This window comes from Podarcis gaigeae, assembly GCF_964106915.1.
Source record: "Podarcis gaigeae genome assembly, chromosome: 2".
Classification (NCBI taxonomy): domain Eukaryota; kingdom Metazoa; phylum Chordata; class Lepidosauria; order Squamata; family Lacertidae; genus Podarcis; species Podarcis gaigeae.
In genome coordinates, this window is record NC_139679.1 from 106,099,570 (window position 1) to 106,124,240 (window position 24,671).

The window sequence follows — 24,671 nt, forward strand, 5'->3', positions numbered from 1 at the left end:
CTGCAAGCAACCTCAAGGCTTATTTGATCAAAAGACAGGTGTGAGATCTATGTTGTTGTTTTTTTAAAAAAAGAACTAGATTTCACCGCTTGCTTGTGCAGACAGACAAAAACCACTAAGCAGGTAGCGAATTGGGAGAAAGACCTAGCAGAGCCACAGCTGGAGTCTTACAGAGCTGTAAGCATAGCTGCTGGAATGGTCCATGAGGCTGATCTATGCCGAGTGCCACAGCTGATGTTTTCTTCTATGGGAAGCTCTTAGGCCCTGATCTACAGGGATAGCTGCAGAGCTGCGGTAAGAGGCCTGTAAGGAGATGCCACGGCAGACTCACCTTAATTACGCTCTGGACAGCAATGACGTAGCCCGTGTGCCTCAAACCCACTGGCTGGCCGGGCGCCAAGCGCTTGTAACCTTTCTCTGGCACCTGGCAGGGAAGAGATGCCAACGTCAGTGGAGACCAAACAAGGGGAATCAAATCACTTCAGTCCGCTGGCACATGGATATAAAAACGTTCTGTACTAAATTGCCAGTTCTTATGGGGCAGGCACCTCCCTCATAGTAGCAAGGATCTGCAACGTAGCTCCCTGTAGTTATTTTCAAGACATCCCCATAATAACAACAATAATTTATTATTTATACCCCACCCACCTGGCTGGGTTTCCCCAGCCACTCTGGGCAGCTCCCAACATCATCATCATCATAAATTTTATTTATATCCCGCCCTCCCCAGTCTCAGGGCAGCTAACACCAGGTATAAAAACAATTGATTAAAATACAAGTTAAAAGCAGGATTAAAATTCAACATTAAAATGCAGCCTCATTTCAGTAGAAACTCAAATCAAAAACTTTTTGGGGATGAAAACGTCAAATCTTCACCAAGGCCAACCATCCAGACTGGTCCTACGTGGGCCAGAAAAAAGCCAGGGAAGTCCCCAAATAGGAGTTCCATCCCAGAAAGAGAAAGGAAAAAGGAAAGAGGCGAAGGGGATCAAGTTGTTTCCAAGCCAAAGGCCAGGCGCAACAACTCTGTCTTACAAGTCCTGCGGAAAGAATATCAAAAACACGATAGAACATCAAACATTAAAAACTGTCCTAAGCAGGGCTGCCTTCAGATGTCTTCTAAAAGCCAAATACTTGTTTATTTCCTTGACATCTGACGGGAGGGCGTTTCACAGGGCAGGAGCCACTACCAAGAAGGCCCTCTGCCTGGTTCCCTGTAACCTCACTTGCAGGGAGGGAACTGCCAGAAGCCTCAGAGCTGGACCTCAGTGCCTGGGCTGAATGATGGTGGTGGAGATGCTTCTTCAGAAGCATCACTCCACAGGGCATGGCGGCCTCAGCCAGAACAGCACAGCTAGCAATCAGATGGGCATCTGAACTCTTTGCCCACAGCTCCCACACTCTGTATGGGCAAATCCTGTCATAGCTCAGGAGTCACCAATCACAGGAAGGGGGCAGAGTTAGGGCTCCTGGTGAAATTTGGCCCAGGTGATGACCTGGTTAACGTGCCTGCAGAATGTAGCCTGGTGTGGGCGGTCAGACAGCAGCCCTTAGTACAAGTGGGCATGGATATTCCAGACGAAAAAGGCAAACAATTTGCTTCCAGTTTAAGAGACTGTCAAATGAAGCTCAGACAGAAAACAAGAGGAGAGGGAAAGGTGTGCCCTTAGAAGACTGGGAGGTGGGTGAAAATAAGCCTCATTATAATGTGTTTGCATGACAAACCATACTTTTTAATAATATAACCGTGTGTGTATACAAACACTCAGGAACAAATAAATGTATAACATTTATATTGGGCAGTGAAGTGATTTTTTATATTTTTTATCTCACATGTAGTATTGTTGGACAAGGAGCATCTTCCCAAGTAAGACAGGTGCCGATTACAAGCTGCCAATTTGTCCAAGCACAGAGCAAAGGACATGGATCTGGGGTTCAGCTTGTCTACCACCAGGCCTAGTTTTGGCAGGAAAGCCAACCTACATGAACCCTTTGGGTGCCAGGAGACGTTTTCTGGTGTGCATGGTTCTAATTTTTAAAATCTGTATTTTTAAAAGATCGTGCAGAGATGGTCCAGGCCAGTAGAAGTGGCCACAAGGTGGACTTCTAATACAAACAACCAATGAGAGATTCAAAATACACTCTCTGAGTCAGAGGAGCTGGCGCTACCAAGAGAAGTGAATTACCATATTTTTTGCTGTATAAGACTCACTTTTCCCCTCCTAAAAAATAAGGGGAAATGTGTGTGCGTCTTATGGAGCGAATGCAGGCTGCACAACTATCCCAGAAGCCAGAACAGCAAGAGGGATCGCTGCACAGTGATCCCTCTTGTTCTGGCTTCTGAGATTCAGAATATTGTTTTTCTTGTTTTCCTCCTCCAAAAACTAGGTGCGTCTTATGGTCTGGTGCGTCTTATAGAGCGAAAAATACGGTAATCTGCAGTGCAGGCATGGCTGCCGTCCAGAGAATGCAAAAGCTACACAAAATTGCTGGAAAAAAGAAAAGGTGGAACCGCAAATGACAGTGGTGACCGCCAAGACCACCAGGAACTATGGGCAACTTGAAGATACATACCCTAAAACACCCTCCCATACAGGAGGGATCGGTGGAGACAGCAAAGTCCCTTTAAAATAAGAGAAAGCCTTTGTGCTGACGCATTTTACAAACCCCGCTTTCTAGCAAGGAAGAGATGATGCCTCATCTGCTCCAGAGTCCTACAGCAGGATGAAGTATGCCCAGCTGGCATCCGGTTGAGGTGCCCACAATTTTTTGCAGCACCCCATTCTGTGCCCCCAGCATCACCAATATCAGCTTTCTTCTCTTCCTCAATGCATTGCCTCTCCCGCCCACCCACAGGCTCACCTCCCGGAAGTCACTCTGCTCAATATAGACGGTTGGCTGGAAGGGGACTTTGTGGAAACCTTTGGTCTCATCAGCGGGGAAATTGGGTACGTCGATTTCTAAGGTCTGTAAGGAAGAAAGGAAGGATTGATGCACACTCGACGGGGGTGCTAAGAGAGGTCTAGATTTTACAGGGAGGTGGGCAAGGTGGGAAGCCACCCAACCCCCACGCTGCAAAGGCCGCAGGCTTACTTTCTGCGGTGCGGGAAAATTGACGATGGTCACGCTCAGTGGTTCCAGCACGGCCATGACCCGGGGCGCCTGTTCGTTCAGCACCTCCCGCACACAGGCTTCCAGCATATGAGGCTCCATTGTGCACTGGGCGACCGTCACGCCCACCTGTCAAGAAGAGGTTGGAGTGAGCCAAGCAACAGGGAAAGGACAACCCACCAGCTCCAAGCAAGAGGTGGGGAACATGTCCTCTCTCTCTCTTTCTCCAAGGCAGCCTTTCTCAAGCTGCGGGTCCCCAGATGTTGCTGAACTACAACTCCCATCACCCCTAGCTAGCAAGGCCGGAGCTCAGGGATGATGGGAGTTGTAGTCCAACAACATCTGGGGGCCCACAGGTTGAGAACCACTGCTCCAAGGGCTGAACTCCCTTTGGGGAAAGTGGTCCCCAGGGGAATTGGGGGGGGGGCTACACACTTGTGGTGGGAGGTGCCAAAAGACGCACACCCCACTCGCTCACAAACTTTCCTCTGCTCGGCTTCCACACAGAGACAGGAAACTGAAAAGAAAGGGATCTGATGACATGGGAATAAATCTCTTCTTGAATGATCAGCTCACTGAGCAGAGGAACGGCAGGGGGGAGGAGGCACGGCTTGGAGGGGGTGCGGGGCAGTCTCAATTAAGAAGTCTGACCAGACGGATTAGGCCCACGGAGCAGGGGTTCTTCATCCCGGCTCTAAGGGGAAGATGGCCGTCCTGTAGCGCAGCGGCAGAGCATCTGCTTTGCATTCAGAAGGCCCAGTCTTCAATCCCCAGCAGCGCTGGGAAAGACTCACTGCCTGAAATGCTAGAGAGATGCCACCAATCAGGGCAGACAATACTGAGCTAGATGGACCAATGGCCTGACTCGGTTTAAGGCAGGCTCCTATGTTCCTATGCCAACACTTAAGCCGTTTTCAGGGGCCACAGTCCCAATCTCTCCAATGCCCATATGGCTCTAGGGAGATGGCACTTTTCCCTGCTGCCTCTGGAGGCATGGAGACAGAGGTTGCACCCTGTGGCTGCTTAGCAGGAATCCAAGAGGTTCCTTAGTCAGGTCCACGTTGAAGCCATGTAACTGAGGAGCATCTCGACAACAAAGGAGCTGGGGGTGTGCCCTGCTGCTCACGCCATGCCCAAAAGGAAAAAGTGGCGCGTAAGCTCCATGACACGCAAGCAAAACCCGGAACAGGGCCTGAACTCTGTACCCAGCACCCCATGGCATTGAGGCACCCACGTATTCCCCTTGGCCGAGCTGCACCGAACCCCAAAGGACATGTCTTTACCCTGGCGCAGAAGTTGTTGATTGCCTCTGCCGGGAAGCCCCGGCGCCGCAGAGCTGTCAGCGTAAAGAGTCGTGGGTCATCCCAGTCCCTGGAATGGCAACGGCAGCAGTGAGTGGCAAGAGGCAGAAAGAAGCCTTGCTCCAAATCGTACCTGCCTAGTTCCTTCCCAGCATGCCATGCATGTATCCCCTCCCCCCCCCCACCTGGGACTATAGGGCTGAAGTGAAACGGGTGGGTTTGAAGTATGCATGTGCTAGATTCTCCTATAAGCCACTTTGAGGATCCTTACATCAAAAGGTGGGATTACAGATCTTCTAAAATGTCTGAGGCCGCCAGAGGGAGAGGATGCAGCAGCAAAGGACCCCTCCCTCCAGCTGAATTACTGCCTTCTTAGGCAGATGTTTGGATTTGATATCCCGCTTTATCACTACCCTAGGGAGTCTCAAAGCGGCTAACATTCTCCTTTCCCTTCCTCCCCCACAACAAACACTCTGTGAGGTGAGTGGGGCTGAGAGACTTCAAAGAAGTGTGACTGGCTCAAGGTCACCCAGCAGCTGCAGGTGGAGGAGCGGAGACGCGAACCCGGTTCCCCAGATTACGAGTATCGCTCTTAACCACTACACCACACTGGCTCTCCAGATGTGAAGGGCTTTGGCATTCAGAAAGCCCTCCAGGTGTTCTTGGACTGCTATTCCCACCAGCCACAGCCAACACGGCTAAATGGCAAGGGATGATGGGAGCTGTAGTCCAACGATGTCTGCAGGCACCTGGTTCCGCATCATACCAGGAAGGGTATTACAAAAGCCCTTTCTGCTGTTCTAACAAAACTTCACAGACTGAAGCACTGGGTCATCCAAGGAGGGACGTGAACCCAGGGCTGTGGGGAGGGGCAGCATTAAGGGCTGGGAACAACTCTGGGGATGGATCACAGATTTTGCCCAGAGATGAGTAAAAAGAAGCTCATTCAGGGTATATTGCAAGTGGATTGTTCCATAAAATTACTTGGGAGCCTCAAGTTCCTGTTAGGGATCTGAAGCCGATTATATTTCGTGAACTACCTTGGCAGTGGTGCTTTGCCCTGAAAGGTGGCATAAAAGTACAGTGGTATCTTGGGTTAAGAACTTAATTCGTTCTGGAGGTCCGTTCTTAACCTGAAACTGTTCTTAACCTGAGGTACCACTTTAGCTAATGGGGCCTCCCACTGCCGCCGCCCGATTTCTGTTCTCATCCTGAAGCAAAGTTCTTAACCTGAGGTATTATTTCTGGGTTAGCGGAGTCTGTAACCTGAAGCATCTGTAACCCAAGGTGCCACTGTTCTTCAAATAATAATAATTTAAAAAATCAAACCCTGTCCCTCACCTGACAGCCCCTGAATCTACCAGGCGAATGATCTTGCGCTTGGAGACCACTGTGTAGAGGAGATTGAGGCGGCCATACTCCCACTGCACGGGACAGTAGACATCCAGGGCGTTGCACAGCCAGAAATAGGAGGAGCGTCTGCCAAGAGAGAGGAGAGCAGCAGCTGTCAGAACAGCAGCAAGTAACCTTTCTGCAGTCCAGGGGCCACATTTCTGCAGTCCAGGGTCGGCGGCAAAACCGGTCACAGGAGCATGTGGAGCATTTTGCCTTCAGTCTGCTTTCTACACTGTCACACAGCTTTCCCTATCCTCCTTACATGCAGCCAAGAGGTTTTATTGGAGTTCAACAAGGCAAAAAAAAAAAAAAAGTCAATGAAATTACAAAGCTCGGATAGTGAGGGGTGTGGCCAGAGGTGAGTCCTGAGGGCTGGACAAAAAAAAGTTTTGAGGCGGTCACATTGGTTCCTGGGCCTAAGACTCCACACCCCTGTGACAGGTCACCTATAACAGGAAAAAGCAGATAGATTCCTGTCAAGAGGCTGACGTCGGCTACGTACTTGTGGCTATCTAGCTTTGAAGAATTTGTTTGGCTTTCGGAACTCCTGTTTTTGAGCAAAAATAATTATGTGCGGTCAGGATGAGAGCAGGACAGAGACCCAGTCACAGGGGACCTACTAAAATCCTGCTGCATGCTCAAGGCAGAAAATCCAGAGGCAGAGCACCCCTGACAGACAGCCGACTATCTGACCTCTGTTCAAAGGCCTCCACTGAAGGAGTGGTCATTAGTTCCACCACAGAACTCATCCTCAAGAAGTTTCCCCTAGCATCCAATTCAAATCTTCCCTTCTCTAACTTAAGCCCATTAGATCTAATTTCCACCTTTGCCATGAGGGCCAGAAGCTTGCGTTCCACTGGAGGTAAAACCAGAATCCTCAGAATAGGATATCCAAGTGGCAGATTCTGCCCCTGTACACATGAGGAGTCTACATCCATAGAAACCCAAGCCTCCTAAATCTGGGGTTCTATTTCTCCTCATAGGATAAGGGATTCCGCTACAGGCCTGTGGTTGCTCCCCACAACAGGAGAGCGTCTCAGCCACTTCCCAATCGAGCAAGGAGCTCTGTTGTCTCTCACCTGGCCTGGAACTCTTTGGTACAGAGCGAGTGAGTGATGTTCTCTATGGAGTCGCAGAGGCAGTGTGTGTAGTCGTAGGTGGGATAGATGCACCTGGAACCCAGGGTACAGCCGTAAGGTCAAGAGCTTCAGAACCAGAACCAGCCCATCTCTATGCAGCTCAACTTTTTCCCCACCCCCACAGCCTACCCAGCCATCAACCCCATCCCTCAAAATGCTCTTGCAGATCCACCGCACTACCATGGCATGTGCCCTTGCTTTTAAGTCTGGTTGGGGGAGAGGCCAGCCTTCCAACCTGAGGAGAGCAAGGGTCAACTGTAGCCAAGGGGATGGCATCCTGCCCAAATTCAGAAGCAGTCCCCCTTCCCCCCATTCCCAAATCCGAGAGCACCAGCCAGTTGTCAAAAATGTTTACTGGATTTGTGAGCCGCCATTTTGCCAAGGCCCCTGAGGTGGTTTGTAAGTTTTAAACAGCAAATCAGACATGTGATATGAAACGTAAAGAGACAAGAGTCCCATGGGGGCCAACTGGGAGCCGATGATATGGGGGCATCCTCGGCCGGGCCTCCCTCGCTTCCACCTTCCCTCAGAGCACGCAGGTCTTTAGGGGAAGGCGGGGGAAGGTTCTCGCCGCAATGGTTCTCCTCAGGCCATGGATGGTTCTGTCAGGGCCTGGTGGTCCATGTGCTCCCCGGCCTAGTCTCCCTCACTTCCATTTCCCTTCAGGGCACACAGGGCTTTCTTAAGCAGTCCCGGGGACGGGAGGGAGGGGCTGCTGCACACACATTAAGCCCTATGGCACAGCCATCCGTCCCAACAGAAAATGCGGGCCAGAAACACCTAACCCATCTCTGAACCAGCAACCCCAAGCCTCCAGTACCCCCACCAGACACACACACCCATCTTGCATACCACTTGTCCCCGGTGCGGTGATGTGGTGTGTATTTGATGCGGTAGGCGACAGGGTCCATCTTCCCATCTTCCATCACCAGCTTCATGCGCAGGGTGGCCTCGCCCTCCGCAAACTTCCCCTTGCGCATGTCCTGCAGAGGAGGAACCCACACTGGAGCTTTGAGCCAGTCAGACATGAAAACTCACCACGAGGTTAAAAAACGGCAGCTTCTGCCACCTCAGTTTTTGCCCTGTCAGGAGCAGCCTTCCGGTTGCTCTGCTCTACAGGCAGACACATGTATATACTGTACAACAAAGGCTGCTCCTCAAAATGCCAAATTCATGCCAATGAAGCCCAAGGAATGCAATCAGAGCGACGTATTTTTTTTAACTTACTTTGTAAAGTTAACCCTGCTTCCAAGATTCGGTTATTTCAATGAGTTTTTGACCAGTAATGAAAGGAAATAAACTGAGTGGAAGGGCCCAGATAGAGGTAGTCAACATGCGACCCTCCAGATATCTGTTGGACTACAACTCCCATCATGCCTGACCATGGGCCACGCTGGCTAAAGCTGATGGGAGTTGTAGCACCATGTTGGCTACCCCCAGATTAGGACAAAGGACAATAGCCATCTAAGGAGGGCAGGGAGAAAGGTGTACAAAATAAGGACTCTGATTGCTGGAAGCACACCTGTATAATTTTCTGGGCCATCATCAATTACTACAGGAATAACCATGAGGGCTAGAAATTTGTTGTGGTGGTTGTTTTCAAAAAACCCCAAAAAGACAAGGCCAAGAATGCTGAATTCTACAGCAAGGGAAGCCACCCTAGATTGCCCACATGAAACGGGAGTACCTCAAAAAGCAGGAGCGATTCCTCGACTGGCCGGTCTCGCCATGGAGAAGGAGGAGGATTATGTCCCTTGATTTCTTCCACCTTCTGGTGGCAAACGTAAGCATGGCCCCTGAGGCAGGGAAAGGACACAACCAGTCACAAGGGAAAGAAGAATGCACCTGTGGCGGAAGTCAGGTGTTAACCCTTTCCCCCTTTTCAGCATCTACCCGCCTCACCTTCGGATGAGATCCACCGCCCAGGTGTACAGCTGGTCAAAGTAGTCGGAAGCGTGCGTCACCGCATAGGGGGTGTATCCTGGGGGAAATAAGGCCAGGTCGTAAGAAGGTGTGCCCCCTTCATGCCATACTTGGCCCAGTCCCCACCGCTCCCCTCAAGCCCACGTCTTAGGGCAACAACTCCCCAAAACCCACGCTCAGACATCAGGTCGGTCACTGTGAGAACAGGATGCTGGACTAGATGGGGCCATTGGCTGCCTGATCAGGCAGGCTCCTCTCGTGTAAACAAGCTGTTGCTACTCTTAAAAGCTTCATGTAAACAAGTCATCCGTAAGGGCCTCATTGTTGCACTTGAGCTTGACACCATGGTGCAAATTGGGCTAACCAGTGGTTGTTTTTTCTGAGGGTACCAGCGCTGGTTTTTTAATAATTATTATTATTATTATTATTATTATTATTATTATTATTATTATTATTATTATTATTTTATACCCGGCTCCTCTGGCTGGGTTTCCCCAGCCACTCTGGGCGTCTTCCAACAAAAGAGAAGAGAAGCCCCTGGTTAAAAGTGTGGCACTGATTGTAACTGTGTACTGGCATCTGTTTTTCTAGAAGGAAAGCACTGGTGTCAACCTAGCATGGGGTCCACAAAGCCAACAGCCTTCCCCCCACCCCACCCAGAGTCACAGCTCTCTTTCGCCCAGGCAACATTTCCACATTTTGTAGCACAAGACACACATACCTAACCATTCCACTATGTCCCTGATGGCTGTGAAGTACTTCTCCTCCTCCTTTTCAGGATTTGTGTCGTCATAGCGCAAAAAGCAAATCCCGCCATTTGCCTGGTTGTGGGGAGAGAAATTAAGCAGTACAATTAAGCCACCCACGAGTTCAGCAAGACGTCAGCTTGGTCCCTAAAAGTAATTTCATTTTGTCATTCCCCTCCCTCCCCTTAAATCCCTTTAAAATTAAATCCCTTTAAATTTAAATCCCTTTAAATTCTAATCATTACTGACACAAAATACCTTTCCCTTATGGCCGCCAGCTTAAGCAATGCATGTTGCTATACATAATTTCATATCTGTAATAATGCTGATATATATATATATATATACACACACACACACACACTTTGACGCAACTTGGTCGATATATTCGGAAATGTTTATCTGAGTGTTCACTGTTCAATTTTTAGTTTTAATTTTATGTAATAGTTGCACGTCATACGCTTTAATGTGAACAAAGATATAGCTCAGCGCAAATGTGTTAAAACAGTTTAAAGATGAAAATGGAGAAAAATGATGTTACCTCAAAAAATAAATAAGTAGAATTAACATGTTCCAATTTGAAACTTCAATTTAACATGTAGGGAGTACAGTGCACACTAACAATGTATAAAACACTGAAGCAAATTAATAAATGCGTGCTTTCAAACAAGGTACATATAATCCTACTGTTATGTCTTCTGGCCTATATCATATGGTCTTATATGCTATGAGCCACTTTGGGGCCTATCTTTTTTGAAAAAATGACACACACATCGCTAGATGAAGATGAGGCTGTCCCTCCCCACTCACTATCGCCTGTCACCCCAACTCCAGTTCAGCAAAAAGCTGAGTTTGCAGCAGGGCAGAGTGTGGAAAAGTGAACGGTCTCTCACCTTGGCAAAGCCGAAGTTAAAATTGATAGCCTTGGCGTGGCCAATGTGCAGGATGCCATTGGGCTCAGGGGGGAACCGAGTGCGCACCTGTGGAGGAAGACATTTTCAATGCAGTTAACCGAGATCTCTCTGGATGCAGTCTCCTCCTCAAAACCTCAAAGACACCCCACACCCAGCCCCACCCAAAGGCCAGGGTGGGGCCTCCCCCCAGATCATATGCTATGACAAAACTGTAGGTAAAAAAGTAAAGGTAAAGGACCCCTGGACGGTTAAGTCCAGTCAAAGGCGACTATGGGGTTGCGGCGCTCATCTCACTTTCAGACCGAGGGAGCCGGCGTTTGCCCTCAGACAGCTTCCGGGTCATGTGGCCAGCAGGACTAAACCACTACTGGCGCACGGAGAACCTTGACAAGTGCCGGAGCGCACGGAAACGCCGTTTACCTTCCCACCGCAGCAGTACCTATTTATCTACTTGCACTGGCGTGCTTTCAAACTGCTAAGTTGGCAGGAGCTGGGAACGAGCAACGGGAGCTCACCCCGTCGTGGGGATTTGAACTGCTGACCTTACGATCAACAAGCCCAAGAGGCTCGGTGGTTTAGACCACAGCGGACCCTGCAGGAGTCTGCAGCAACATCCAGCTCACTAAGCAACCATGGCTGTGTCCTCTTTTCTTACAACTTGACATCACATACACGCTAAAGGCTGGGGGGAGAGAATTTGGCTGTCTACGAGGCTTCTGGTCCCTCTCATTATGCACAGTACACCCTTAGGGATTTAGGACATGGAAAACAGCAGCTTCACCGCCAAGGAAGTGAGGACCAGGGAAAACAGAGGTCTCTGCTGTTTCTCAAAAACCTTCGCAAAGGCGAACCCTTGTTCACCTGCACATGATTGGCATCAGATTTATTCTTCCAGTGGAAACTGTTGCTGGGCAGGAAAGAGTAAATCTGGCACCTGGAAAATGCCGAGGTTTTGCTCCCATGCACAGACACCCTTGTCCTATGCCTGCTAGAGCTATGCATCTGTGGCATCTCACTGCTTCCCCAAATCTGGGTTTTGCCATAACAGCAGCTCGGGGGGGCACAAAGTTTCACAGGGACTGAGAGATGCAAGTTACGGGGGCCAACTGCTCCACGAACCCAGCCTCCCATAGGAAGAAGGATGGAATATCTCCACCCCCCCCCAAGAGCACCTGTCCGCCTGTGATCTCCAGATGCTGCTTCAGTAAGTTCATGGTGTTGGGTGTGACAACGTAGCCTTCCGTTTTGTAGTTCTCACCTGGAAAGGTATAAGGGACATGATCAGCACCAGTCACAGAACCGGGATAATTTTGCATTAAAGTTTCTTCACTGTCATTCTTTGGTTGATCATTTGACCAGGTTTGTGGGGCTTAGTAATGTGGGGTTGTGGCTTCATAAGCAATCTTCCCTACCTACCACCCCCAAACACACTTGTTTTTTGGCAGTCAGGTGCTGTTGGGTGCTGCCTGGTGGCAAGTGAAGCAAACTCCACCTACAAGAGATAAGCCACCGAAAGCCTAAATATAAGCAGCGTCACCATCAGAGCAGGACTTGGAAGCAGAGGTCCAGGTCCACACTCAAAAGCACAAGAAAGGACACAGCAATTTTGCCCAAAAGCCGATTGTGCTATGATGATGTTTTGCTACTGTTTTGTCTTAAATTCTGCGGTGATTAAGTTTCTATATACAGCGGTAGCTTGGGTTAAGTACTTAATTCGTTCCAGAGGTCCGTTCTTAACTGGAAACTGTTCTTAACCTGAAGCACCACTTTAGCTAATGGGGCCTCCTGCTGTCACTGTGCCACTGCTGCACAATTTCTGTTCTCATCCTGAAGCAAAGTTCTTAACCCGAGGTACTATTTCTGGGTTAGCAGAGTCTGTAACATGAAGCGTATGTAACCCAAGGTACCACTATACAGAAATTGTGCTCCGGTGGCGTGGCAGCAGAGTGGTGCTTCAGATTAAGAACAGTTTCAGGTTAAGTACGGACCTCCAGAACGAATTAAGTACTTAACCCAAGGCACCACTGTATGCATATCCGTGCACCTGTAGGCACGTATTAAAGTTTTTATGGGGGGGGGACATTTCCATTACATCAAAGGAAAAACTGCAACCTGATACTGACCAACGCTGTACGGTTTTGTTTTCATCTATCTTTATAGGCCCACCACAGCCTACAATGATAACATTCAAGGATTTGTACAGTAAGCTGCCTTGAGTTCCGTCTTGTCATGGAAATGCAGGGTGCAAATATATCCCAATATATAAATAAAACGTCTCCTAAACCCACAGGCAGGCTCCTGGTGCGTCATTTCCCACAACCACATGCATAAGCACAGCACAACTGGACCCTCCTGACACCAATCACTCCTTTCCTTGAAATCAGGCAATATCTGTGGTTTCCACAGGCCCTGGAATATCAGGGAGCTCATCGGTGAAGGTGAAAACCTGGCTGGAGAGACACGACCTCCAGGGCAGCTTACCTGGCTTATGGAATTTAAGCGCTTCGCCCCTCAGCTGCTCCATAAGGGATTTCGTCTCTTGGCATGCATCACCTGGAGAGAAAGCAGGGGAGGTCAGGATTCTACCACTGCAGAAGCCAGAGACTCAAGAAACAGACCCCCTTTTGCAGCAGCAACTGGGATAACTTCCTTCCCTTGCAATCTTCTAGCATCTCCACATACGGCTAGCAGTCTCCTGCCTGAAATTCTGAGAGCTGCTGCCAGTCCGTGTAGACAATGCTGAGCTGAACCAATGGTCTGGTTCAGTATAAGGCAGCTTCCTACGTCTTTCCTCTCCTCCCGTTGGAAACTCCTCCAGGCAGGGCTTCTCTCTTGTTGCTTGTCACTCGGCCACGTACCGTAACTAACACTAACAGTGTAGAACAGAGAGCCAGCATTCATAGTGGGGCGAGAGACAGCCAGAAGTAAAAGGAAAGCATTTGTCAGGAGTCTCATAGCCCTTACATGCTACAGCCTGAAGGACTCACATCCCTGGCTATGGTCAGAGGTCACGTGGTGCAGCAACCTTCCTAATGCAGGTCTGGGTCTGCTTCATGCCAACATCGATCTCCCTACACAGGAATGAAGGAAGCTGCCTTGGACAAAGGCCATTGGTCCATCTCCCTTCCCAATCCCTACTGAACTTGGAACCTTCTGCATGCATAGCATATGCCCTACCGAGTTGCTGCCCTTCCTTGGGAAACCTATATATACGATCTTCAGCTGCTCACAAGAGGAGAAAGGCAGAGAAGCAAAACCAAGTTTTGTCACAGCTACAGAAAGCCTTTGTAAGGCTGTTGTCACGATGAATTACTTCTCGAGAACACTAGAGGGCGCAGCAGATCTCTGCCAAAGCTCATCACATGAAAGTTTCAGCAGGTGAGTGGAATTTTCCACGGCAGCAAGTTATTATTAAGAACATAAGAACCACCCGCTGGATCAGCCCAGCATCTAGTTCTCACCAGATGCCTGTGGGGAAACCGGCGACCAGAGCAGGAGCAACAAGAGCACGCTGCCCTCCTGTGATTTCCTGGGGGAGCGGGTTCCATAGTGCGCTGCGTGATTATTGTTTTTAAAGCAACACAGCAAACACAATGGGAAGACACTGCTGCCAGCATTCCACCCTCCCAGTCCTCTGTGTGCCCTTTCCTAAGAGAGAGAAGGGCGCTTGGGTCCGGCAGAGCTGTGTGGTTGCCAGGAACAGGCAAACATCAAGAGCAGCTATGAGGCCTCCAAAACAAACACAAGGGAGAGCAGGTTCAGCCAAGGACTTACCGTTTTCCACCACTGCTGCCTTTCCCTTCTTGTCTGGCTCGGTGGCACGGGCCTTCGGGGCCTGACAAAGCAACAAAAGAGAGCTACTGAGTTTAACTGGACCTGGCCTTGAGGGCCTCCGTGGTGAAGAGGAGCCAAGGTTTTAAAGGCAAATCTAGCAGGCAAAACTCTTCCTGGTGCAGAGAAAGCCATGGAAGAAGCTTTACCTGCTGCTCTTATCTTCTTTTTTTAAGGACATGGAAAGGTTGGGGAGAAATGGCAGTGAAAGGAAGAGTGGGGAATTAAAGACGAGGAGGCCAATGTTTTCCTAAAAAGAACTTTGCCCTAGACTCTCAACCTTTGCCCTAAAAAACCAAATCCCTATGTCAAGCGACAATTCTTTGCTCTCCCCGGCTTACTGCATACAATGGAAATCACAAGTTTGCAACACTGCCTTATTCCCAGATTCAGAGACACGCAGGCCAAAATAAATGGGAAGAATCCATAATGCATGCTTTCAAAGACTGGGGGGTGGGTGGGACGGATGTTTCATTGGTCCCCCAAACACCACTTCCTGTCCTGAGCACAGGTGCCACTACCTACGCACCCCAAGGTAGCGGAGGTTTCAAAGAAAGGCTCACACATCCCCACCATTAATGGCTTCTGCCCGTATTAGACAAGGATGGAGAGAACCTGTGGGCCCTCCAGATGTTGCTGAGCTCCAGCTCCCATCAGCCTCAGGCAGCATGGCCAAGAGTCAGGGATGATGGGAGTTGTAGTCAGCATCTGGGAGGGCCGAAGGATTGGGGGTTTTAGATGAATCCTCTGCACTCTATTGCACACCTGAAGTGGAAACCACTAACACACCACAAGAAGGAAGGAAGGAAGGAAGGAAGGAAGGAAGGAAGGAAGGAGGGAGGGAGGGAGGGAGGGAGGGAGGGAGGGAGGGAGGGAAAGGAAGATAAACACTTACCTTTGATTTCTTTTCCAGATCAGCTTCTGTCTTTGGGCCCAGCAAGTGAAGCACCTACAGGAGAGGAAAAGCACAGAAGGAAGGAATTGATTGGTTGCCTTGGGTTTGACCTGGCCCTCTAAGTTCCTTCTCTTGACCTCCCTTCCCCAGGGCAAAACTCTTCTTATGTCAGAGATGGGGAACCAGATACTGCTGTCTTCCAGCCCCCACCAGCCCCACTCAGCCTGGCCAATGGAGTTCAGCGACAACTGGCCCAACACTGCCTTACAAAAAACACACCAGGCCAAAGCAAGAAAGCAAAACCCGCTAATCCGGTGTAAATGTCAGCATGCCTCTGCAGGAGCACAAAGTTTAGCCTGATGCTACAGCCTCCTTTCCCGATTCGAGACCGCATAGGAGGATGCAGTTGTGGTTCCACTGTGAATGCAGTGTTTCTACTGGGTAAGGAAGTATTCGGCAGAAATAACAGCATCCTGAGAATTCCAGGATTTTTATTTTTTAAGTTTCCAGTTACAAAAATAGACCTGAAGGGATGTGGGTGATGCTGATGAAGAGCTCAGAAACCCAAGGCAGTTGTCTTAGCACAGTGATGGCCAAACTTGGCCCTCCAGCTGTTTGGGGACTACATTTCCCATCATCCCTGACCACTGGTCCTGGTAGCTAGGGATGATGGGAACTGTAGTCCCAAAACAGCTGGAGGGCCACATTTGCCCATCACTGTAGACTTAGCAGGAGTCCCAGTGTGCAAAGTGCAGACCTTTAGCACCCTCCCAAAAATCTGAGAAACGGATATGCAAAACAGGGGCGTGCAAATGTAGTTACATAATATATACAGGTCACAGGGCAGCACTGCAGGAGAAATTTGCAGCGCTGAGTCTTGGTTATGGAACCTATTTTTTGTTTAAAGCACGTTTTTAACCCTACCCTTCTTCCAGGGAGCTTAGTGGCGCACAAGGCTCTCTCCACACCTCATATTACCTGCACAACCATCCTGTAATGTAGGTTAGGCTAAGAGAGATCAACTGGCCCATTGGGCTTCACAGCTGACCAGGGATTTGAACCCAGGTCTCCCCAGGGCACTTAGCAGCCTCTGCATCACCCTGGTTCTTTAAGGGGGAAGGACCTGCTGATTCTGTTGCAACGACCCAGCCAATCCCCACCTGCCTTCTCCAAAATCCCTTGTCTAGATCTGCAGGCCCCCCCTTGACGTACCTGAAGGTCCACCTCGTTCTTAATGATTTTCCCATCAGCCCACTTCAACTTGCTCCGCGCCTCCCCTGCAAAAGAGAAAGGAAATCAGAGCAGTCATTGACAATCCGCTGAACAGGACTCGGAAGCACAAGTCCAGGCCCCAATGGAGCCACACACCTCCCCAGGCCCTGCTTGCAGGCTCCCCAGAGATGTCTGGCTGGCCATTGTGAGAGCAGAACGCTGGGAGGATGCCCTAATCTGCTGGGAAACATGGATGGAAGATGGCGGCTGCCCTCATGCCTTGCTTGTGGGGCTCCAAGAGGCATATAGCTGGCCACTGCAGGACCAGGATGCCCAACTAGAGGGGCCTTTGGTCTGGCCCAGCAGGGGTCTTTGTACATTAGGAACACAGGAAGCTGTCTTAATCGGACCATTGGTCCATCTTGGTCTAGAGCAGGGTTTCCCAAACTGGGGTCTCCAGCTGTTTTTGGACTACAGTTCCCATCATCCCTGACCACTGCTCCCGCTAGCTAGGGATGATGGGAGTTGTAGTCCAAAAACAGCTGGAGACCCCAGTTTGGGAAACCCTGGTCTGGACTGATTGGCAGCGGCTCTCCAGGATTTCAAGGCAGGGAAGCATCCTCAGCCCTACCTGGGGCGGATTTAACCAGAGACCTTCTGCGTGAATGAAAGGGGGATTTTCTACTACTGAGCTACGGCCCCTTCCGATATGTTCCTGTATTCATGGTTAGTCCTATTGCGGAATGCGCTGGCTGAGTTTGCAAAGGGAGTGGGCGGGTTTTAGAAGAAACGAGCAGAGTCTGGAAAAGTGCACAAGGCCAGGTTGCAGAATGAGCACAGTGATGCGCCAGCAGTAAGTGGGTGTCTCACAATGGGAACGTACTTGCAGACTCCCCTGCCCGGCCTGTCACTCACCCATCAAAAGCCCCATGTTAAAGCGGTAACGCTCCGAAAGGAGCTGGGCTCTGTGTTTGCTGATGGAAGCTTCCACCTAGGAAGGAAAAGAGAAAATCTGATTATAAAATGAGAGAGAGAGAAACTAGAGCCAGTTCAAGTGGCTTCCAGACGAGGCTAAATACAAGGCAATAAAGTGGGGTGGGGAAGGTCTAAGAGTTAGTGCTGACCTTTAAAGTCCTAAACGGCCTTGGTCCAGTATATATGAAGGAGCGTCTCCACCCCCATCGTTCTGCCCGGACACTGAGGTCCAGCACCGTGGGCCTTCTGGCGGTTCCCTCTCTGTGAGAAGCCAAGTTACAGGGAACCAGGCAGAGGGCCTTCTTGGGAGTGGCACCGGCCCTGTGGAACGCCCTCCCACCAGATGTCAAAGAGAACGACTACCAGACTTTTAGAAGACATCTGAAGGCAGCCCTGTTTAGGGAAGCTTTTAATGTTTGATGCATGATGGTATTTTAATATTTTGTTGTAAGCCGCCCAGAGTGGCTGGGGAAGCCAAGCCAGATGGGTGGGGTATAAATAATAAATTATTATTATTATTATTATTATTATTATTATTATTATTATTATTATTATTATCACACTTTTCTTCCTTTTTTGCCGAACAACAGAGCCTCTTCCCTGCCAGACAGAGCTCCCCAAACCCTCCCCGACACTGGAGGAAAGTTACTGAGCCATTAGGACAACTTCCCACCTTTGGGCAAAGGTGCTCCCTGGATATCTGAGTCTTCCTAAAAGCCCTGATCCTCTTTTGGCCAGGCAACTACCCAAGTGGATGTGCTTGGCAGGATTCTCTGTGATTCAGGCTTAAGCAACAACACAGACCTTGCCTTGCACACATCTCTCTTGGCAAAAAAACAAAGACACACAGAGGCCTGGGTAGACACCCTTTGCCCAGCTCCAAGCGTGGAAGACGGGCCCGTGATGGGGCATGGCACCATTTGCTGCTCCTACCAAGGGCTGACACTCACCGCCTCTTCGATCTGCTCTGGCGTCACGATCACGCCAACGCCACATTCTCTGGCAAAGTCTGCTGCGTCAATGGGCTCCACGGGGTGGCTTTTGACGTACTCCAGAGCCGCTGCAGGAACAAAGAACGCAGGTGTATTACGAGAAGGAACGCCTGTGTGTTAAGAGCGGATAAAGTGGAATGGAGAGAGACCTGGGTTCAAATCCCCACTTAGCTATAACGTGTTGGGATGCTGCTGGGGAGACGGGGGCATTTGGCTGGCTCTAGCCACTGGGCGACACTCCGGTTCCCGGTACAGCATCCATCAGCGACACGAGGCTCAGATACGTTCAGAAGCTGTGCACGCTCTTGTCAGCAGAGTGAATAAATCCTCACAACAGAAGTGGCGGACAGAGACATGTGTAAGCATTATTTACAGCATTTAATCAGCATAGTTCAGGGACAAAGGAAAAAACATGTCTGCTTCCCTTCGTCTCCAGCAAAACAGCAAGATAGCAAAAGCAACATACAAATGGAAGTTCCCAGCAGACTGTGCTGAAAGTAAAGAGGCATGTGACACACAACAGTCATGCCTGTTCCCTTTTAAGGTGGAACGGAACTATATCCTAACATAAATCTCATCTGGTGTTTCTCTGCCAGTTAAGTGTCTCTCAGCCTAACCAACCTCACAAGGTTGTTATGATGGTAACATCGGGGTGGAGAGAGAGGAATCGTCAATCTTCATCACCCCCGACTCCTTGGAGGGCGAGACTACAATTAAACCACTGGATTGTAGAAGAGTTGGAAGAGACCACTAGGGTCACCTGGAAACAGAGGAATATTTTGCCCAATGTGGGGCTCGTACCAGCGTCCCTATGATTAAGAGTCTCATGCTCTACCCACTGAGCTACCCCCAATAAATCAACACATTAACAAATCAGAGGAAAGAAAGGTCCTTGGGAGGAACAAGCAGCAGCCCTGGCCCTGCAAGACAAGCCTTCTCAAGGCAAGGCAGGCGGCGGCATTTTGCATTATGCTCATGATTCAGTTCCTTGTTTAAAAAGTTTTTTATTTATACTTTTCAAATTTACTCATTTCATTAGTTTTAAGACCATTTTAACATTTCAAAATTTGACTTCCTCCCCCCTTTTTCTGTGGTTGCATAAATTTATTTTTTAATATCTTCTGCATATCTAAATGCGTTTAACCTGCTCATTTAATTATCTACTGTAAATATATGCTCTTATAAAACTGCAGGTTATTACAATAATCCTGCTAACGTTTTTATCTGTTTACAATTTATCTGCAAATATTCAACAAACCGTTTCCATTCTTTTATAAAAAGTTGGTTATCTTGATTTCTTATTCTTCCGGTAAGTTTCGCAGCTTGGGCTCAAGGAAGGACTAAGGGCTCAAGACTAGCCAGCAGCTGTGCCAGGTTCTTGTGCCAGGTTTCCCTGTGACAGTCTGTGTGAGCCACCTGGACTGTTTTACTAAGCCACTTTCAGAAGCCTCCAGCATGGGAGAACCAGGCCAAACCCTGCCTTCTGCATGGAACACCCTAGGTTCAGGAGGCTGCTAGGACAGCCAATGTGCTGGCCTCCAGATATTTGGGTGACCACTCCCACCATCCCTGACAATTGGCCCCACTGAGTGGGGCCGATAAGAACTGTAGTCTGAAGCATCCAGAGGGCACCATTTTGACTACACTGGGATTAAGCTGCAGGAGAAGAAAAGTACTGATGGACTGTGAATTACATTGCCGGAGAACTCTGTTGTTCCAGAAACTCAACCCTAATATACAGACAGCCAACAAGGTGCCTTCCCAATGTTTTGGACTACAACTCCCATTCAGCATTGCCAATGATCAGGAATGATGGGAGTTGTAGTCCACAACACATGGAAGGCACCACGTCGGCGACCTTTGCCCTAACACCTGGTTGTTCATTCAGCGTGATGCTTGGTGACTTAAGACAGAGCTGTGCAATTAAAAGGGTGAGATTCGTGAAGGGAGCATCTTTGCCACAGCCGGCATAAACCCTAAATGTGTACCATTGAGCTGCAGGTCTGTAACGATCTTCTTGGTTGCGATATACTCCACAAGGAAGCCAAGGTGCTTTGGGTCCTTAAGCCTGGAGGCCACATTGTATAACAGGGTGCCAACTGTCTTGTCAGCAGCTGAGCCAAGGATTTCTTGAGCCTAAAAGGGAGAGAGGGGTCAACAGGAGAGTTAAAAGCTGGTTTGGTGTACAGTCATACCTCGGGTTGAATGCGCTTCGGGATAAGCGAGTTCAAGTTGCGCTCCGCAGCAACCCGGAAGTAACGGAGCGTGTTACTTCCAGGTTTCGCCGCTTGCGCATGCACAGACGCTCAGAATGACGTCACACGCATGCTCAGAAGCGACAAAAAGCGACGCATGCGCGCGCAGATGTGCCATCACTTGTTACGTTTGCTTCTAGATGTGAATGAGGCTCCAGAACGGATTACGTTCACATCTAGAGGTACCACTGTAATGGCTGGTGTCCATCTAAAGATGTTAAGAAGAGATGACAGGAGAGGTTTCTGCAGAATGAGACAGAGAAGCTCATAGGAAGCTGCCATATACTGAGTCAGACCACTGAGGTCTATCTAGCTCAGTATTGTCAACACTGACTGGCAGCAGCTCTCCATGGTTTCAGGCAGAAAACGTTCCCCATCCTACCTTCAAGGGATTGAATTTGGGTAGATGCTCTACCACTAAGCTATGATCATTCTCTTCCCAGTTAACTTCTTGTGCATCAGGAAGACACCATCTCCACCCTGCCCCTTCCCAACTTAAGAGCCAGCATTACAGAACTGCCCTGGTTGCAGAGGGGAAAGTCCCAGCAACCAGCAGAGGGATTTTTATGTAACGCCCATGTCATTTCGTTGGGTTGCTGCACCGTTGTGTTTGGGTGCCTATGCACAAGGGATAACTATGCAACAAGCAATTCCCAGCATGCTGTTGCATTACGACAGCCCCAAACGGATATGGCTGTGGTTCATTAAACTCTGTGAAGAAACTCTTGCATCTCTCTGCACCAATGTAGGTGAATCATCTGCATTTTGGGAACTATAATTTGAAGAGTCTACTCTCCAATGATAGAATGAATGGGTACACCCTGCTTTGTAAGCAGACACCGGCCAATCCCACCCCACCCCAATGATTTCATCCTGGTCAAGAAAAACAGGAAACAAGTGCAAAAATCAGCTGACTTCTTGCTCTCTTGGTTATCTTCAAGGAGCTTCTCTCACCAGCAGGACTTTCACTTTCAGATTCTTGGAAACATTTCCAGAAGGAAATTCCACTGCAGAACATAGTGGCAGGGAACAGATTCCAGAGTGACCCCATACAGAATCTACCAGGACAGAATCCAGTCTTACAGCATAATCCTAAGCATGCTTATTTAGAAATAGGTCTTACTGTATTCAACTGGCCTCACTCACCGATAGATCTCCCCAAACCACAGTCTAAACCCACTGACCTGGAAGCCCCACTGAATTCACCAGTAGTCCCATCTTGAGTAGGACAGGACTACATGCTGGCTTATTCAGAAGTGACTGCCATTTAGCTCAAGAGGTCCAGCTGCCCAGGTAGTGCGTTTAAGATTGCATTGCTAAAATAGCTAGGGACAGCTCCTGAGGCATGATGGTGCAGCAAGTTCAGATTTGAAATAAACTATTTAAAATCAAAAAGATATTTTCGCCCTTTGCAGGAGATCCCAGGACAGAACAGTGAACTCGGAAGCCATCCTTTCTTAGTCACACCCAGTCTATCTATCTTCTGCCCTCTCTTTGACGAAGATAGAGGGTTCGCCAAACTGTGTTGTCAGGGGTTCAGAAGGAGAGACACAGGAGGGGGAGCAAATGGAGAGTGAGGAGGAGGAGTACGAGGGGGGCGCAGGCAGTGACAGTGGCCAGAGTTATTCCACAAGCCTCTCTAGCGAATCGGAGGACTCACAGAAGGGAGCGCCGGTGGCCAGAGCAAGGGAGATTCCAAGGGAGAAACCTCAAGAGGGAGGGGCCAGCGGGGAGTCCCTGAACAGCAGCTGGAGATCAGGGCCAGCGTCTCCACCAGAGCGCAGTGGGGAGGGGGAGTCCCAGGAGTCGGGACCAGTGTCCTCACCACCAGAGGGAGGAGAGGAGTCAGGTTTGGCAACACCCACATCAGGAAGCGGGGAAACGGTCAGAAGGAAAGTCACCGGCTGGGCGCGCGCGCCAAGTTCAAATGTACAGGAGCGCGGCACAGCGGGGAGCCCGGGAAGGGAGCCAGGTCCTAAAGCCCGCCGGAGGGAGGGGCAAGACTCAGGAGGCTCCGTGTCAGAGGAGTCCAGGAAGGAGGGAACCCCAGAGGGCAGAAGGACCCAACGCAGGAAAGAGCAGCGCAAGAGGTGGAGCCGGGCTAGAATCTTAAACTGGTGTGGGTGGAGCAGTGAGTCAGAGGGGACTTAGCCGGTCTAGCGTTAAGACGTGGGCCTGCGCGCCCAGAGCTTGGAAATGGAAACTAAACTTCAATAAAGACTTTTGTATATAATATCCACTGGGCGTTGGTCCTCTGTGAGCTGGGACCTAGCGGCAGTCCTGACATGTGTTATCTCTGTGAAGACTCACTGAAGCATGATAAAAATGAGAGATCATTCAGAACTGTGCTATATACAGTCATACCTTGGGTTGAAGTAGCTTCAAGTTAAATATTTTCGGGTTGCACTCTGCAGCAACCCGGTTGTAATGGAGCGCGTTACTTCCGGGTTTCGCCGCTCACACATGCGCAGACGCTCAAAATGACATCACGTGCATGCGCGGAAGCGGCGAAACGCGACCACGCAGTCGCGTCTTACGTTTATTTCAGGATGTGAACGGGGCTCCGGAACAGATCCCGTTTGTATCCAGAGGTACCACTTGTATACAGTGGTACCTCAGGTTAAGTACTTAATTCGTTCCGGAGGTCTGTTCTTAATCTGAAACTGTTCTTAACCTGAAGACCACTTTAGCTAATGGGGCCTCCTGCTGCCGCTGCACTGCCGCTGCATGATTTCTGTTCTCATCCTGAAGCAAAGTTCTTAACCTGAAGCACTATTTCTGGGTTAGCGGAGTCTGTAACCTGAAGCATCTGTAACCTGAAGCGTCTGTAACCCAAGGTACCACTGTAGAGGAATGGAGGAGAGTGGAGTTTTTTTTGGTTTTAGGTTTTTTTATTATGGGTAGGGTCCCCCCCCTCCTTCTTCCAGCAGCTATATGACAAGCAAAACTTCAACCCCTCTGTAGCATTTTCTGGCCTGGAAATGCAGTGGTGGGGGTGAGCTACACCTGTTGGATTTCAGCCTGTCAGGTTGCTCTCAAAGATACAGGAGCACTACCGGTAAAGGGGAGAGAGACTAGAGGGGGAGAGTTGGCAGCCTGGGAACTGAAACCAACGGAGTCCCTTAGGGGCAAAGCGACGATACCTGCACGACGGCCTGGCGGAGCAGCGCGCTGAGCGCCTGGTTCCGAAGGGTCTCGCGAGCCTTGCTTTCGCTCAGACCGATGCTAACGAAAAGCTCCAGCGCGCCCGGCTCCTCGGCCGCCATGCTGCTCCTCGCAGCCGCCTCTACTTCCGCCCGACGTAGGGCGCGCCGGCTTCCTAGCCCAACCAACCATGCGCAGAGTGGGTAGGGGGCGGGGCAAGGAGAGGGGGAAAGCCAACCCGAGGCTGCCGTCGGTCTTTACGACCAATAAGGAAGCGCCGCCAGGAACGCCCGCCTCCCCATGGCCCCGCGGCAAATCCGAGAGAGGCGAATGTGGCGCTGGGCGGGGCGGCGGGTTGCTTCTCGTTGCATCATCACTCGAAGGTGACGTTTTTTTGAAGAGCGAGGGATCAGGTGGCCATAGAGATAGAAAGAGGTTAGAGGGAGCTTTGTGTACAGATTTTTACATTAAAAGTCACTTGTAATAAGTTGAAGGAGGTTTTAAAATTGGATTGTTTATAAGGTTTTATGGACGTGCATAAACAAGTATATTATAATGGAACCAAGACGGAGAGTGGAGGGAAGTCGACCAAAATTTATGATTTATTTTGGTTATGATTTTTTTCCCTGGTTGTTTTTTTTTTTTTGTATTGTTATTTCTGTAAAATTAATAAATTGTTATCAAAAAAGAAAGAAAGAATGAGAGTAGAGAGAAAGGCAGCAGAAGGTCCTGAGTTCAATCCCTGTTCTCTCCAGGTTGTTGTTGTTTAGTCGTTTAGTCGTGACCGACTACCCCAGGGAGCAGAGCACGCCAGGCACTCCTGTCCTCCACCGTCTCC

The 24,671-nt window shown here is 49.6% G+C and overlaps 1 protein-coding gene across 1 annotated transcript in view; it reads right to left on the minus strand.

Annotated features, from left to right (window-relative positions):
• QARS1 (glutaminyl-tRNA synthetase 1) overlaps positions 1–24,028 on the minus strand; it is a 29,840-nt gene extending 5,812 nt beyond the window's left edge. Inside the window, exons 1-20 of the mRNA XM_083723643.1 lie at positions 23,833–24,028; positions 20,423–20,570; positions 18,393–18,502; positions 17,383–17,458; positions 16,468–16,532; positions 15,256–15,309; positions 14,304–14,364; positions 13,011–13,082; positions 11,702–11,787; positions 10,509–10,595; positions 9,591–9,690; positions 8,849–8,927; positions 8,634–8,742; positions 7,799–7,929; positions 6,887–6,979; positions 5,754–5,891; positions 4,395–4,482; positions 3,094–3,240; positions 2,863–2,967; positions 332–424 (exon numbers count right to left, since the gene is read on the minus strand). Coding sequence (XP_083579769.1) covers positions 332–424; positions 2,863–2,967; positions 3,094–3,240; positions 4,395–4,482; positions 5,754–5,891; positions 6,887–6,979; positions 7,799–7,929; positions 8,634–8,742; positions 8,849–8,927; positions 9,591–9,690; positions 10,509–10,595; positions 11,702–11,787; positions 13,011–13,082; positions 14,304–14,364; positions 15,256–15,309; positions 16,468–16,532; positions 17,383–17,458; positions 18,393–18,502; positions 20,423–20,570; positions 23,833–23,955 — 1,965 coding nt within the window. The 5' untranslated portion in view covers positions 23,956–24,028. The remainder of the gene's footprint in view (positions 1–331; positions 425–2,862; positions 2,968–3,093; positions 3,241–4,394; positions 4,483–5,753; positions 5,892–6,886; positions 6,980–7,798; positions 7,930–8,633; positions 8,743–8,848; positions 8,928–9,590; positions 9,691–10,508; positions 10,596–11,701; positions 11,788–13,010; positions 13,083–14,303; positions 14,365–15,255; positions 15,310–16,467; positions 16,533–17,382; positions 17,459–18,392; positions 18,503–20,422; positions 20,571–23,832) is intronic.
• Between the last annotated feature and the right edge of the window lie 643 nt (positions 24,029–24,671).